Source organism: Pipistrellus kuhlii, unplaced genomic scaffold (genome assembly GCF_014108245.1).
Source record: "Pipistrellus kuhlii isolate mPipKuh1 unplaced genomic scaffold, mPipKuh1.p scaffold_m20_p_5, whole genome shotgun sequence".
In the NCBI taxonomy this organism is placed as follows: Eukaryota; Metazoa; Chordata; class Mammalia; order Chiroptera; family Vespertilionidae; genus Pipistrellus; species Pipistrellus kuhlii.
Window position 1 is genome coordinate 18,822,520 of NW_023425551.1, and position 18,182 is coordinate 18,840,701.

At 36.5% G+C, this 18,182-nt stretch overlaps 1 protein-coding gene across 2 annotated transcripts in view; it reads left to right on the forward strand.

The window, feature by feature from the left end:
* PDE7B (phosphodiesterase 7B) overlaps positions 1 to 18,182 on the forward strand; it is a 263,815-nt gene that overhangs the window by 209,453 nt on the left and 36,180 nt on the right. For both annotated transcript variants that reach the window (XM_036415211.2, XM_036415212.2), the window contains one exon: positions 16,355 to 16,506. In XM_036415211.2, the coding sequence (XP_036271104.1) occupies positions 16,355 to 16,506 (152 nt within the window). The remainder of the gene's footprint in view (positions 1 to 16,354; positions 16,507 to 18,182) is intronic.

The following is an 18,182-nucleotide window of genomic DNA, read 5'->3' on the forward strand; positions in this document are numbered from 1 at the left end:
CTTGAGAAAGCCAGCCGTGTACTTAGTTGCCAGTCCTCTTTGAGAGTGTGTCTCTGTACCTCTGCCTTCTGCAGCTCCCCTGAGTCTCAGTGTGCTTTTCTCTTTCCTTTTAGTTATAGAATTTCCACTCAGCCAGCCTTCCTGTGGTTCTTGATGGTGTCTGTTTTGTCTTTTAGTTGTAGTTATGAAATTGTTGTGCGAGGCAGCAGTTTAGGTATTTACCTATGCCACCATCTTGGTTTTTCTCTCTTGGAGTATTTTTGAACTCGCTATTTAACAGCTCTACTCTCTGATAATATTTTTAACTGTCTTAATAAAGAAGAGTAAGAGAAGAAATACTTATACTCCTTTAAATGATCATTCAGAGCTCTGCAACCATTTACCAACATTAATGGCATGAATAATGACAAAGTGTGATTTAAGGTAATTTAAAGACAATTTAAATTACATATAAAAAATGAAAACTTGCACTGAAGTATTAGAAAAATTTTTAAATTCCACTCCTTAAATTGTGAAGTGGAATTTTAAATGAGACTGAGAAATATGTGCAAAGCATCAACAAAATATTATGCTGTGAGAAAAGCTATACAAACAAAAGAATGTTGAAATTGCTTTTCTATATAACATTAATTGCTAACTCACAGTATCATGTGTACAGCCCTGAGGCCAAGCTTAGCTCATCTGATTGGTATGGAGTGTGCCATGTCCCTGTCTATTTCCTTCTTGGGACTAGTGGAAATCAATTTTGCTTCTATTCTCATCTTACATTAATGAAATATAAGCTCCACAGGGGATGAACGTTGTTTTATTCATTGCTGTATCCTAGCACCCACATAGTAGGGGTTTGACAATACTTGTTAAATGGGTAAAGCTGTTTATCCAACACTTCTTGCTGTGGATGGCCAATTTTATTTTTTGTAAAGTTAAACTGTGCATAACATGCTGACAAGTGGCTGGAGAGTTTGCCCTGTTACAAGAATTTTTCACATCAGAGTTCAGTTAAAGGGTAATAATCTTCATGAAGAGATTATCAATATTATTTGGTATAGGTACAGTATTACATATATTCCATCCTACTTTTAAATTATTTGTATTTTTTATAAATAATTAATAATTAAAATCAATATTTAAGACCTAATTTAAGAATAGCAGGATAAGTTATAAGGAGCAAAGAAAATTAAAGCATGAGACTGGATTATCCTTTGCCCTTAGATTGTATTTTCCAAGTCTGTAATCTTTGTTAGTATATACCGCCATTCCCCAAAGTGTGGTCTGCCTACCAAAGGGTATACAAAATGATTTTATTATTACAGGAACAAACTTTTACTTTAAATGTTGCATATTTATTTCAGTGTGTACTAACCAACACACTAAAATACTAGTAAATATAACTAACATCAAATCTATTTTTATTCATATAAAATTTATATACAAGATATTTAAGTAAAAATTGATTTATTTAATTTAAAGAAAGACACTAAGTAACTAGTGGTAAAGGCAGATATGCTAAACACTATAATAACTGCATGTGAATGACTGAAACTGGGAAAAGTCTGAACTTGGTTTCTGCTTGAGCAGTGAGGCTCACACAGAGCAAAAGCTGTGTTCCTAAGGAGTAAGGCTCTTCTGTTGCTGCACCATCTTTACCAGCTACATTTTTACCTAGTAAAAGTGGCTTTTAACCCTCTCAGACCCAATGCCTCTTTTTTACAGCACGTATTTTGAATGTCCTCCTTTACTATCTTTGAAAGGAAATCCATAGCCTATTTATCCACATAAGCTCAAAAAATTATTGTAATTTCTGAGCCATATTATAAAGCAGAAATCAAAGAAAGGCTATATGTAACTTAAATATATAAATGTGTGGGTATAACCACCCGAGAAGGCATAATGAAGTAGTTTATGTTGCAGCTACATGCAGCATCACTGTGAACGTTACAGCAACTAATGCAGACGGACACGTCTGCGATGTTCGTAACATAATCCGATGTCTTGCCCCTGGAGATTTCCTAAGATGGAGAACAAGTCCTGATAAGGTCTGCTCCCTGCCAAAGTTGCATTCCTAAAAAAGGAGTATTAAAACTGTGCAAAAGAATACTTTGTGCTTATATGTAAAACAAGGAAACAGGGCTAGGTTTCAGGCTTCTATAATTACAAGCAGGATTTCCATCTGCATGAATACCTGAACAGCCATTGAAATGTTGGACAAGATAACAGACAACTGCTGGAGATGTAGAACTGTCCCAAACACCCTGGAACATCTTGCACCCCTGACTCTTCCTCTACATTCCACTCAGATCCTGTCCATCATTGTGATGACCATAAATGCCCCTCAACATTGGATCTCATAAATCCAATAGCACTCTCAGCCTTGTTTGTTTCTTAAGTTCCTCATTACTACTAATGTGTAGTTATTAATCCACTGTGGCCTTTTTATTTATTAGTGTCAGCTTTGGGTTCTAAAGCATCTTAAACAAAGAAGATTGTTAGCTCTATGGCTCCTAAAGCTATGATATTTTAGTTTGTCATTACTGAAGTTTTATTGTTTATAGCTTGTCAACTATAAAGTTTCTCTGTTGGCTCAAAATTTGTAAAATAATAATAATAGATACTTAAAGTAAATTTCAGAAAATCTGGTTGTTTTTAAGAAAAATATTTCAGAGTTGAGACTCCTGAAAGAATCTGAAATTCAATATAACTAGAAATCTGGTTACTGAAAATCAGATACTTTTTGAATTATCTAAGCCACCCAGGGCTGCAAATTTTGACAGCATAGCTTTAAAAGCAGATTCTTGGCATAAATCTGAGTGGATTTTGACCAAGTCATGCTGAGAAATTTGCAACTGCAGCATTTATTGGAGTATTCAAGAAAAAGAAAAAGAATTAATGAAACTTTCCAGGGTAAAGGACCTTCAACTTAACTGAACTTCTGAACTTAATTTAACGCCCTGTTGTAATCTTTCTGACACTTTGAAGAATAGTTCTGGAGACTCTCCAAATAGAAACTCCTCACTGTTCATTCTTAAACAGTGTGAAATCTGTCAACCCAACCAGGTCATCAAGGGGGCAGGCTGAGATTTGTCATTACGGATAGGGATGTTCTCTAGCACTCCGAGGATGCTGGGCAGATTTTGCTTTCTCTCAGGAGCTAGAGCCTGGCATTTTGAGAGTCTAATTTCCCTTCATTTGGAAAGCTGGCTTAGCATGTATGCTTGAATCAAATATGCCCTACACAAGTTACCAAAGCGATGGTTTGACATCTGTTCCCTTAATTATTATCACAAATAATAACTGACTATTGAAAATAACTAACAGAGCTTTATTTTCAAAATTGGAAAGTTGAAAATACTTGCCTCAGCTCAAACTAGAACCTGCTCTTTTTAAATTAGCAATTCTATGTGCAACAAATTAGGGATTAAGTGGTAAGTGAACAGTTTAGTGGGTAAGAAAGACAAATGAATATGACAATTCTGATATGCATAAATAACTGCTTTAATGAATATAGGTTGGGGTTGGGTTGCTATAGGAGCCCAGCACAGACTCCCAGCAACCACTAGAAAGGGCAAGGAATATTTTTCGTACAACCAACTTCTTTTTGCTCTCTCCGCCCCTCCATGCCAACTTCCAGTTCTCCCCTAAACAGAGCCTCCACCATTCTGAGATAGAACCTCAAGCTTTATAGACTGTTCCCTTTGCCCCCTTCCATCAGAATCTATCAAATACTGCCTGCCTGCCTGCCTACAGACTAATTCAAGCTAAGATATTCATTGATTGGTCAAGCAATTCTTTCCAGATAATAGTTGTATTCTGACTAGGTCTGCCTTTACACATTTCATTAAATATTATTGAGCACATATGTACTGGGTGGGTTCATTTCAATTATTTTACCCAAAAGACTAATAATGAGTGGAAGAATCAAGACTTGAGCCTGGTGATCTCATTCTTGAATAAGGGTTCCTTTCTTGGAATTACACATTTAATCCATTTTATCGTACTGTTTGTAGCCTACATATACAGCCCCATTGGCATAGAAATGCACTAAGATTCCACGTAAAACAGTAGGATGATGCTAAACATGGTGCACATAGGTAGAGACGTGTGAAACATCAGGGAGAATGGTAGCACTACCATAGTGCCATAGCTGCTCCTAAAGATCCAGTTCCCATGAGGGCACTGTCTAGGTTATCCAGCACACTAGCTGCCCTCTGGAAGAGCAACTAGAGGTCCCAAGACAGTTCAGATATCCCATCCTCCCAACCCAGGACTACTGTTCTCAGCTATTACTGCCATGAAGAAATGAGTGAGCTCCCTTCTTGACAGAGAACTCTCTGCGGGAAGAGGCTGTGTCTTCATCATCTTTGTATTCCCAGTACTGCCCACTGCCTGAACCCAAGTAAACCCTTAGCTAATATTTCAAGAAGAAAAGGAATGCACAGGCAGGAAAGCAAAGGGGAAAGAAAGGAAAAAAGATAAAGCGGGAGTAAAGGGAAGGGAAAGGGAAAAGGAAAGGAAATATGAGTTATTAAAATAATCAAAGACCACTGTCCTTGTTTGTTCCACGAGTGTTTAGCTGAACTGATTCTATGGCTACCAAGTCCCCCCTGCCTTCCCTTCTTCTCTTCCACCTGCTTCACTTCAGACACAGCAATTAAACTCTTCATTCTGAAAAAGCCAGTACTAATGAGCCAAAATAAAGAAGGTCAGAGAAAGCTCAACACAAACACTTTGCATACTCCTTAGTGCATTTCTATGCTACCATCCTTTCTCCTTTCCATTTGCAACTCCACAACTCCTACTTGAGCAGGCCTCTCTAGCATTAGCAGGTTATGTGTTATATTCATATTTTTCCCAATATGGGCTTCTATAAGCTTGGTTTTAGTCATCTGTGGTCTCCATTGGCCTAAGAATAGGAACATATTTCCAACCGGCCACTCTACCCCTGCCATAGTTAGCCCTCACTGTACCTGGAAGGGCATGTAGAACCCTGCCCAAGACCAGAAAGAACATAACCTCACAGATAGCAAATCTAAAACCCATGTGGAATTCTGGGTAGTGCAAAAAATTTCTTTTCAGATTGACTTTCACTGGTACAGAGACCACTTCTGGTGGATGCTTGTATGCCCCTTCTCTTCTGAATCCCCTTCTTCATGCCTTTCTCCTACCCTTTTCTTTTACCCTCTCCATTCTGCCACATCCCCTACAGACATACCAGGCACCATCAAGGACAAGAGGCAAAGTGAGTCATCACATTCTTGAGAGTAGAACCCACTAGACAAATGATCTTCCTCTTGCTCACATTTTCCACTTTGCATGATAATTTCTAGGCATTTATATACTAAAACATTGCTTACCCATCACAGCCTAAGTGGAACCAAAAGCAGTAAAGACCATGAAGAGCCCATTCCATCACCTTTCTCTAGATAGCTGAGGGCAAAAACTCTGTCTTAAAAATCCTGTATACTCAAGTTCCCCTGTACCTTGTACAGAGAAGGTACTTAATGGATATTTAAAGGTGGAGCCTTCCCGGTGTTTGCCACACAGCTTAGATCTAGGCACCAAGAGAGGCTCAGAAAGAACAAATGGCCAAGTCATGCCAAAAGGGCTTCCGTTTCATTGACAGCTACTAAATAATAGTTCATATTTATTAGATAACTATTCCCGATTAGGGTGTTATTTAGCATTATATAGATAATTAATGTTATATTTAAGAAAGAGGGAAAAAAGAGGAAAGAAAAGAATGCCTGTGTTAGGTAATATTATGCTCTCAGACTACTTCTCAATCAGCAGTTGCCCTTTGGCTAAAATCTTATGTGACTTGAAGTCTACGTTCCACCATGGTTAAACACTAGGCCTGTGTGGATCCTACGTTCCACAGTTTCATTTTGAGCAGCCTGTTTGCCCAAATACCTCCCACTCTTTCCCTTCCCCAGAAACTCGGGCTCTGCTCTGTGTATACAACAAAAATGTGTGTCTTTTCCAGTGCTTGAGGTATAACCAATGCCTACGAATGTCTTTGTATAATAACATAATAATCAAATCACATTAAGTCAGTGTCAGTAATACATGTATTTTCTATTTTAAAATCTACACATGATTTATTATTCACCTTTGAATATTCCATTTGTGCATTTAGTGAAAGAAACGGGGAAGTTATATACATAGATCATTTCCAAATTTTACTATGAAGTTATTTCTCTGGGTTTTTTTTCTAGTTAAATCTTTATTGATTTTAAAATACTTATATTTATGAATTATAATAAACTTCCTTTTATTGTTTTAATTAATACCATACTTTTTAAAGGAAGAGAAGCTGAGATTTCTTGAGTATTGATGTATCTCTGTGTCCTAGGGAAAACAGGGTTTTGTGTGAGACTTTCACGTGTCCCCTATTCTTTTTCCTTTCCTGTAAAGAGCAGGATATAATGAGCACAGAATCATCTTCAAAATCAAGTAGACCTGGGATCCAGTCTCAGCACTGCTACTTATCAATTGTATAATTTTGGATAAATTACTAAACCTTTCAAATCCATTAGTTCATCTGTACAATGTACCTATTATAGCAACTTCCTAATGCTCACCTTTATGAAAAATAAATGGGATGACAAATGTAAACATACCTCATAGGTCCTCAGTATTTCTTAGTTCCATTCTCCTACTTTCAAGTGCTGTTCTTGCTATAGGTGAAACAAGTAGAAAGAGTGGCCACTTATTTTTTTCTAGATTAAGTATATCAGTTATATCTTTGGGGACAGTTCAGGTACCCAATCAGGTGGACACTGCAGTATGTGTCTCTCTCATGTCAGTGTTTCTTCTCTCCCTCTTCTTTCCACTCTCTCTAAAAATCAATGGAATAAATATCCTTGGGTAAGGATTAGAAGAAAAAAGAAGAGAAGGAGGAGGAGGAGGAGATGGGGAAGGAGGAGAAGGGGAAAGAGGAGAAGGGGAAGGGGGAGGGGAGGGGAAAGAAAGAACAGACACCTATTTATCTGTAAGGGAACTGGTGGGAGATTAAAAAATGGAAAAATAAGTTGGCATTACATTGTGGAGAGCCATGAATACCAGAATTAATAATATAAATGTAACTAAGTAGACATTGGGGAGCCATTGAAGAATTTGGAGTAGAGAGCTGACATGATGGAAATTGTGTTTGAGGAATAAATCTGTCAGTGGGAGGTGAGATAGATTAGAGGGGACAACTGGAGGCAATCAAAGGGTTAGTTCATGATTCTGGGGTAGAGGATAAGCAGACAGATTGAAAGGGGGTCATGTATATTACAACACACATCTGGAATTTTTGTAGTGAACTATAACAATCCAAATACATATCTCCAAATATAAGAACAAACTTATTTAAAATATATGCTGAGAACTAGGGAGTTAATGCAGTAGTTTTTAACCTCTGGAGACTTAGAATCAACTGAAAGTTTGGTCATCTCAATTTGCTCACCACAAACCATTGCCCTCAAAACCCGGGATTTGCTAAACATTTCAAACTCTGAGAAGCGGAGGGTTCAATAAAACCACATTGTGCCTGGCATACATTTCTTCTTTAAGACTGAGGAAATTTGAGCTGCTTCTCACTAATTCATTTAAATTTCATTCAAACTGGGATTTTGAAAAGTCTCTCTATTGCCCAGAGAAGTCTTAAGAGCTTATTTTTAAAGCCCTTTTCCCTCCTTACAAAAAGGAAACATTTTTTCAACCAGCCCTGACCCCCAGAATTTAGAGATTCATAATCCATGGGTAGAAATGGGGTGTATATTAGGTAAATTAATAGGCTAAAAACAGCATGTTTTGTCAAAAAAGCAGTGTTTTGGGTAGTTGAGGAGGACAAGGGTTTTGACCCTCTTGAACACTTATTGAGCACATTTTCCTAGCACTTACGTAGCAGGTGTGGGTACAGTGAACTGAGGAAGGAGTTCATTCTATTCTATGACTCATATCAGCCATGTTGGTTTTTCTCTTCACTGTCAAGAACATAAAAGAGAAATGACAACTGAAAAGTAAACATGGTAAAAAGTGGAACTAGAGAAACAATGTACCCTGCCTTAAAGACTTTCTTTTTCCTCCTCCTCCTCCTCCCACTCCGTGGCAGTGTCAAAGCAAAGCTCTTCTTTTAGTGACAGCCATCAAGTAGTCGTGAGTGCTGTACATAGAAGAGCTGATGACATGGGGATATAATACATCTCCATTCAAGACCTCAATTTCGAGAACTTACTTCTTCGCTCCTTTTAACTCAGATATATCATTTGCAAATATTTTCTCCCATTCAGTAGGTTGTCTTTTCATTTTGTTGATAGTTTCCTTTGTTGAAGCTTTTTAGTTTGATATAGTCCCACTTATGTTTGTCTTTGTTGCCTTTGCTTTTGGTGTCAGATTTGAAAAATCATCAGTAAGGCCTATATCAAGGAGATTACCATCTATGTTTTTTCCTAAGAGTTTCATGGTTTCAGGTCTTATATTCAAGTCTTTAATCCATTTTGAGTTAAATTTTGTGTATGAGGTAATATAGTTGTCCAATTTTATTCTTTTTTACATGTCTTATCAGTTTTCTCCACACTATTTATGAAGGGGTTGTCTTTTTCCCAATGTATATTCTTGGCTTTTTGTCAAGAATATAAATTAATTGCACCTACATGTGTGGGTTTATTTCTGGGCTCTTTATTTTATGTATCTGTTTTTATGCCAATACTGGTACTATGCTATTTTAATTACTATAGCATTGAAATAAAGTTTGCAATCAGGGAACATGATGACTTGATCTTTATTCATATTTCTCAAGATCACTTGGGCTATTTGAGATTTTCTGTGGTTCCATACAAAATTTAGGGTTTGTTTTTTTTTCTACTTCTATGAAAAGTGCCATTAGAATTTTGATAGGGATTACATTGAATTTGTAGATTGCTTGTGGTAGTATGGACATTTTAACAATATTATTTTTCCAATCCATGAGCGCAGACTATTTTCCCATTTATTTGTGTGTTCTTTAATTTCTTTCATTGCTGTCTTATAGTTTTCAGCATACATGTTTTTCACCTTCATGGTTAAATTTATTCCTAAGTATTTTATTTTTTTGGATGTAATTATAAATGAGATTTGTTGTCTTAATTTATCTTCCTGATAGTTCATTATTAGAATATAGAAATGCAACAGGTTTTTGTGTATTGATTTTGTGTCCTGCAATTTTACTTAATTTGTTTATTAGTTCTAACAGTTTTTAATAGAGTCAATGGGGTTTTCCATCAAGATTATTTCTATATTTTAAAGGGCTTTTTGGCAGCTTGTTCTTTTTATGAATAAATAGAGACTTTACTAGTAATGTCTAGAGAGGTTAAACTGTGAAAGGTGAGAGTTTAGTGGTAAAGTCATTACACCTAAAATCAAACTAATTACTTTTCAACATTTTTAAAATTGCATCTTTAAAACTAGAATTTCATCATGATTTCTCCAAGGCTCATCATTCTTGGAATTAGAACTGGAGCACACACGTAGGAAAGTTATTTAATTCTGTCAGCATGCATTTAACACCTATAACTTGCAGCATATTGTGCAAATGCAAAGAAAACTAGCAGGAATCTGGCCTCCTAGACCTTACAACCTAAGGAGAAAGTCAGAAGTGTAGATAAGAGTGATTTGCAATCACATAGGCCTAGCTGAGTGTGACAGAGGCCAATCACAGTGAATGGTGGTAGAGGAGGATCTGGACCCAGAACTCCACTTGGTGGTTTGAGAAAATGATTCCAAAAACTAACATATACATTTTAGCATCTTGTACTTTTTAAATTGGAATATTATTTTTAAATGGCATTTGATTATGATATTTCTGTAAACTGAGAGGATTTATTCAAATTAAATCAATGAATTTTATGTGAAGTTTTCATTATGTGTAAGATGATGTACTAGATATAAGGGATTACAAAATTAGATAAGATGGTTTCTGACCTTGGGGAGTAATAAGTTATTTATACCAATAAGTCTGTAGAACAAGACATATTAAAATTTTTATGAGAACAATAAACAAAGCATATGAATAACCACTAACCCAGCAAGGAATTGTATTATAATTATCACATAATTATTATAACATATAACAATAATTATATAACATATAAGTATTATAATAATTAGTGCAGTTATAAAAGTAGGACATTTGTTATTAACATTATTTAAAAGATTTAGTTGGATTAATGTTCTGAAAGTATTGATATTAGATTTATGAAGCTGGGGCTTCATGTTTGTTTGAGGTGAGTTCTGCTCACTTAAATATTAATATAAAGGTTTTCTTTGTTCCTGGGATCACCAGCTACTGCATAGCTAGGCGTACTCTGGACACAATGCAGGCAGACCTTGCTGAAGGAAACAGGCTTAACAGCTAACCAAAAGAGCCTCATCATGTAGGTGTGCTTACAGGTTTTTTTATCCCAGGTATTTATTCTAGGTTTAAGGTTTCTCCTGGTGCCAAAATTTATTAGCCCTTATGAAGAGAATATGTCATAGAGAAGGTACTCAAAATGAAAATAATTTTATTAGCATTTTTGCATTTAAGCCAACCCCAACTTGTGAATTTTTAATTACCATACTGGCCATGCCAATTTAAACTTTATAACCCTAAAATTAGTGTCTAAATAGCACAGAAATGTGTTAATATGCACGTATTTGTGAAATTCATAAAGAACAAGTAAGCAGAAAATGGATTTTACAGTGAAGGTCAATGTGCACGTAGATTAGGCAATGAAATATTCTGGAGCAGCATTTTATAACTATTCCAAACGGGATTCAGGGACCCATAGCCCATAAAACAATAAAATTCAAATAAAAATCACCACTAAGATAATTTTGAATGCCTTTAAATAATGATCTTTTTAATTATATAAAGGCATTAAATAAACCCAGTGTTTTATTATTAGGGACATTGTTAAGACTGAATTTTCACAAGCTGAATTTAGTTATCTGTAAAGCTTAGCTTTGCTAATCATTTAAATGTCTAGTCAGAAGTACATATTATGATATTTCTAATATAATAGCTATTCACTGAAAGTCCTTTGGAAACAAATGTGTCAGATCTTATTCAGTAATTGTATAACACATTTCAACACTTCACAAAGCAGTATTTATGACTATTATTTACAGATTATTCTTTATATGGATTTTTTCTCCCAACTGTATCTTCATCATCTTATATGCTAGCTTTTCATTATTTCACATAGTACAAAGTACTCCCTATATGAAAGTTGATAAATAAGTTAATATTGTTTTAAATAAATTTATTTTTGCATCATTGAATGTTCTTCCTCTTTAGAGATCTACCTTGAGGATTTTTTTTTTCATTTAGCTTTATGTATGTTCTCAAAGAAGAAAATTAAGCCCTCTTGCTTTTATAAATAGCTATCTAGCATAAATTCTGAATTATTTTCTTGTTGGTTAAAGGATACCCAGGTGGAAATGCTAAAATCATTGTCATGGTTTGCCTTGGAGTTTAGAAAATATTGCTATATGTAGTTTATGCTACATTTTTTTAACCTATAGGCTACCATAAAAATTAACTATAAGATGATTTTATTGTCTAGATTTATTTTATTATTGAATTATTTTTACATTATCTGAGCTTATGCTCCAAAAATGTGACAGGACTGGAACTAGGGTGAGGGACTGAGGCATTTACCTCAGGCTCAAAATTCAAGAGGGTACCAAATAACTCAGTAATCAACATATATCATATTTTAACAAGATATCTTTAAAATAAAAATTAAGGCCAAGAGCTCTGGTCATTTTGGCTCAGTGGATAGAGCGCCAGCCTGCAGATTGAAGGGTCCCAGGTTTGATTCCGGTCAAGGGCATATGCCCGGGTTTCAGGCTCGATCCCCAGTAAGGCTTGTGCAGGAGGCAGCTGATCAATGGTTCTCTCTCATCGTTGATGTTTCTATCTCTCACTCTCCCTTCCTCTCTGAAATCAATAAAAATATATTTAATTTCAAGAAATACCATAGATCTAAATCAAGATCAAGAGATCTGTGTTCTGCCATATTTGTGGACTATTATCTGTTTGATTACATGTTGAAACAAACAACTAAGGAAAGAGAGAATCTTGTTTTTTCTTCATTGGTTTAAGGATAAAATGGATCTAAACTTAATATCTCCATTTCACAGGATCATTACATTAATAGTATTTTAATCAAAATGACAATTTTAGTGAGTAGAAACTATTACTTTCTGATCACCTACATTTACTGTATGTAACTCATGTATGGGTATGTAACATGTAACTCATATTTAAGTCCATATCCTCATTTTACAAATTTCCCTAATTGTTTCACTTATGGAAATTTTTTCTGATCCAGGTTCCAATTCAGGTCATGCTATGCTTTTAGTGCACTATATCTGGCATCTACTACGTATTATGAAACAATAGCCAAGTTTGTCTTTTATATAGTTAACATTTTTTAAGAATATAGATCAATATTTTTTAGATTATTCTTCAACTGATATCTCCTTTTTATTGGGGTCAGATATGCTTTTGGTGGAGGAACATACAGAGGCAATATCATATTACATCAGGAAGAATATGTCCGTTTCTCCCATCATTGGTGATGATAACTTTATTTTAAAAAGTATAACATTTGTTCATTAAAATACTACTCTTTTTTTTTCCTAATGAATATTTGTGGGGAAGATACTTTGATACAATCTAATTATCTATTTTAATATATTTTTATTGATTTCTTACAGAGAGGAAGAGAGAGGGATAGTTAGAAACATCGATGAGAGAGAAACATCGGTCAGCTGCCTCTTACATACCCCCCACTGGGGATGTGCCCGCAACCAAGGTACATGCCCTTGACCAGAATCAAACCTGAGACCTTTCAGTTCACAGGCCGATGACGCTCTATCCACTGAGCCAAACTGGTTTTGGCCAATGTAATTATCTTGTTGCTTTTTAAACTTTCACTTAATAATTTTAGTATCTATTGATGATTTTATTTGAATCAGTTATTATTATGAAGGTTGAAAAATAGTAATTTTCTAACTCTTAATGTCATCTACATTATTAGTTGTCAATCTCAGCAAGAAAGAACTTTCTCTTCTCCTTATTTATTTGCTATTTACTTGCTTTCTACTGGTACGGACTGTGGATACTTCTGTCAGTCTATGGTTTATAATACATTCTTCCATCTTCCATTTTGATGCTGCAGTTTTCTCATTTTTGTTCAGAGGGATCCCTTCCAGTTGTCTCCTCTGTCTGTCATTTTTAAGTAATCCCTTCAATATTTGAGCGCTCCCTTATTTTTTGGCAGAACAAGAAGTTATAATTCATCTTGTTCTTTGCCTGCCCCAGTTTTCAGCTATTTCACCAAGGTGGTCTGGTTCCCTTTACTGAAAATTTATATTTGAAAAAACAAAATCTGAGTGCTAAATATGCTTGTCTACTAGGAAGTTGTTGCTTCTGAGCATACAATAAAATGTGCTCTTTCAAGCGCATAGTTCAGTGAATTCTGTCAGATTTATATGCCCATGGTCAGTGCTCAGTCTTCATTGTATTTGATCTATTAGCAGCATTTGAGACTGAGGGTCACAACTTTCTCCTCACAATATGTCTTCACTAGCCTCCCAATCAGTGATACTCTCCTGGTTGTCCTCCAGCTGCCTGGGTACTCCTTCTGTCTCTTTTGATCTTTTCTACTCTTCTCAGACCCATTAAAGTTGATGTACTGCAGAACTCAGGCTTGGATGCTTTTCTCGTCTGTATCTACACTCATTCCCTAGGTAATCTCATCTGACAACTCCTAAATTTGTGTTTTTAACTCAGTCTTCTCCCCTAAGCTCTGGATTTTATATCCGCTTATTTCTATTATTTCATATGTGTGGGGTTTCTTTTCTTTTTTTTTTTTTTTTCCTGTTTTTTTTTAAATATATTTTATTGATTTTTTTTTTGCCCCCTTCCCTCCCTCCCATACATACCCTCCCTCCCCAGAGTTTTATGTCCATTGGTTGTACTTATATGCATGTATACAAGTCCTTCGGTTGATCTATTATCTCCTCCAAATCTCCCTCCCCTGTGTGGGGTTTTTTTATTGATTTCAGAGAGAGGAAGGGAGAGGGAGAGATAGAAACATCAATGATGATTTTCTCTGCCTCCTATATGCCCCCTTCTGGGGATTGAACCCACAACCCAGCCGTATACCCTGACCCGGATTCAAACCATGACCTCCTGATTCATAGGTTGACCCTCAACCCATTGAGCCATGCTGGCCGGGCTCAAAATATTTTTTAAATAAGTAAATCACCTACTTTATCTTGGACTTTGACTTGATAAACTGATGCAAATGAGTAAGAACTCACTAGTAGAATTGATTATATAATCCATTTTTAATACTGATATGTGCCTAAACACTCAACTTTTTTTAAAAATATAATTTGTTGATTTTTTTACAGAGAGGAAGAGAGAGGGACAGAGAGTTAGAAACATCGATGAGAGAGAATCATCGATCAGCTGCCTCTTGCACACCCCCTACTGGGGATGTGCCTGCAACCAAGGTACATGCCCTTGACTGGAATCGAACCCGGAACCTTTCAGTCCGCAGGCTGACACTCTATCCACCGAGCCAAACCGGTTTCGGCTAAATGCCCAGTTTTATTTATATTCCTCTTATCTCTATATGTACTTGTTTGCCTCCTTCCATACATGAAATCTAGATTCATTTTTAAATAAATTTTAAAAAATTAATTAGGCAGCATTTCCAGAGAACAGTAGGTTTTGTCTGCCTTGAATTATGCCTCAGCATGTATAATACAACCTAAGTAACAAACGAATGTCAGTCAGTCACTCACTGTCAGTGGGGAGTGCCGCATTGCTAAGGAGCCCCTGACCACTGTTTCCGCTGCCTCTGGCATCTACTGTGATTTTGAGCTCCACAGAGGGAAAGGGCAGATGGGAGCAGGCATGAGAGAAACCAAAGTTCTTTATCTATGAACAGTACATTTTCCTACTAAACTGTCCAATTGACTCCAGATCCAAAATTGGCAGCAGATGTTTCTTAAGTGGCCCTAGAGTGACTCACACACCATTTCAGCTGAGACAAGACATACCTTGACAGGCATTCAAATAATGTGCTTGGGGTATTTCTGGATAGTCACCACGATGTCAACAGTCAAGTTTTGAAAGGTATATGTGAATGAGTATCAAAATATCTCTCTTGACAGGATCAGACTCTCACGGCCACCAGCACGAGAGAATATGCTCCATTAGAAAGCAAATGCTTCATGTCAGGAGAATGTAGGTGGCTTTTAGGCTGAAATTATTCATGCCTGTGCCACTGATGTTCTTGGAACATTAGAAAACATTTCTTCTTGTCTAAGTTAGTGTATCCTCAATCCTTCTACTTCAAGTACAGGATTTGATCAGACTAGAATGAGTATAGAATGAGAACCTAATCTAAATGTTAGAACATTGGTTCTAATGCAGCAGGGTGGGGGGGGAGGCTTAACTGTTTCTTAAATTTATGCTGAATATGGGAATTTTTCTTACTAAGCATATCGGTATCATTAATAAGAAAGTGCAGCTTTTAATTCATACACTTTGTCTTCCAAAATTGCATTTTAAAATATCTCAACTTTCAAAAAAATTTTTTTAGCCGAAACCGGTTTGGCTCAGTGGTAGAGCGACGGTCTGCAGACTGAGGGGTCCCGGGTTCGATTCCGGTCAAGGGCATGTACATTAGTTGTGGGCACATCCCCGGTAGGGGTGTGCAGGAGGCAGCTGGTCGATGTTTCTCTCTCATCAACGCTTCTAGCTCTCTATCTCTCTTCCTTCCTCTCTGTAAAAAATCAATAAAATATACTTTTAAAAATGTAAAGGTTTTTAGTGAAAGGGGAAGGGGGCGGGGAGAGAGAAAGTTTGATTGGGTGGTCTACTTGTGTATGCATTCACTGGTTGATATGTACCCTGACCAGGTATCCAACCTGCAATCTTGGTGTATGGACATGATGTTTTAATCAACTGATCTACCTGGCCAGGGCTAAAAATATTTCAGTATTTTAATAAACGTAAAATATAAGAAATATTTTTTTTCTAGAAATGTTATTTTTGTTCTATATTTTCAAATATAGAATTAAATAGACTATATTTAAGAAAGCATTGAGAGCATCTTTATAAAAGAATATGTTTTTTATTTTTATGTATGTGGGATCGAGCCCACAACCTATCCACAACCAGGAACCAAACCGTGACTTCTTGGTTCAGGGGTCGTTGCTCAACCATTGAGCCATACCACCTGTGCTTGAGATCATCTTTATAACACATAGCGGGGGAAATGGGCCTTATAAGTATATAATTTCTGAATTTTATTACTTTCCACAGATACAACACACTCAGGGGAAATTGGCACCAAGAAAAAAGTGAAAAGACTGTTAAGCTTTCAAAGATACTTCCATGCATCGAGGCTGCTTCGTGGAATTATCCCACAAGCCCCTCTCCACCTGCTGGATGAAGACTACCTTGGACAAGCAAGGGTGAGCTAGCTACCCCTGTGCCACCTCACCATGGCCAGGAGCCGAGAGCATGTGCCACCACTGGTAGTAGGGTTGAGTCCTGCTCCTACACTGAGATGCTCTGTGGCTTTGGCTTGTTACTCAACATATCTGTACTTTTTCCTCTATTATAAAATGAAGTTAATAGAAATACACACCTCATGTTTGCATGCTAAGTATATTCATACCTAGTATTTTTATTTCATAAATGTGCAAAACATAATTAACCCATTGAATTATCTCATTGTAATAGCTACCATGAAATTAACCCAATAATAACCAACTCTTAATTCCATTTTAAGCTAGCAATGTGGTGCATTATCTTTTTCATAATTTTTAATTCATTCAAATAATTGTTACTAATTTTACAATTATGTTTGCCATTCATTGGTCCAACTGAGGGTGGAAACTAATGTGTGACAATATAAACAAAAGCTTGCAGGCTACCTCTAACCCAAACTGCCTAAGGAATTTAGAATTTAGAAATAAACTGCCTCAGTTTATACAGAAGTCAAAGGTAGTGTCTTATAGTTTACATGCTAAGTAATATTATGATTTATATGTATACATACTATTAAGAAATAAGTAGCAAGTAATATCACAACTAATTCTCAATATCAGGTCTACAAAAGAGAAGGGATGGGGGATCACTCCCTTTAACAACCCAAGGCCTGAGTTGAGCGAATTGGTTTGTTTGTTGTTCCATTTGTTTGGTAAAAGGAGAATAAGACTAAGCTCTCAGCACCGGAGCCTCAGTGACAGACACACTCAGTGGTGCCTCCCCTCTAAGCAGCCACTTCTCAAGAAAAGGCGACACTGAGATACAGAAAGAACAGCGGGCCAGAAGTCAGGGTATCAGTACCAAGTCCTGGCTCGGCCCTTAGATTTGTATGATTTGGGTAAAAAGGCTCACTCCATCTAGATCTCACAAACAGCCTCTTAACCCTTCATTTTCCTAATGTTGTTGTGAAAGTCTTTGTAGGCCATGGATTTTTCACAATGTACAAAGAAGCCACTCAGGGGCAGGTAGGGGAGCAGGAGCTGATCCTTACCTGGAGCCGTGGCTGTGAGAAGAGAGGAAGGAAGACACTGTCGCAGAAGCTACAGTGAGGAGAGAATCAGCATCTGGAACTTTATGTCAGACTGAGAGTTTCTAAGCACTGGGGTATTTTAAAAAGAAAAATAGGATAATAAGCCTATTGAAAGTAGGTCTTTACCCGAATGTTTTCAATTACTTGCTCTTCAGTTTTCTGTTACAGTGGTTCGTTTTACATTTAGTCCCACATTGAGCAGAGTAATGTGCTCAGCCATCATTTTTACTCCATTTTATTAAAATTAGTTGTAAACCTGCCTTCAGTGAATAATAGTTTACCATGTAGAGACGTTGCTGAACTATAATTTTAACGGACATTCAACATGGGTGTGCTTACTATGTACAAGCATTGTTGTAAGCCCTTAAATTACAGGCATTTATGTTTATATACGTTACCTTATTTAATCCTTACAACAACCCTCTGAAGTAATAATATCAGCCACATTTTTCAAATTGGGAAACTGAAGTACAGAGAAATTAAGGAACCTTCCCACAGTTCCACAGTCAGTAAGAGACGTGGTTGACATCGGGTCAGGCAGGCTGACCCTGAGCCTGTCCCTTTAAC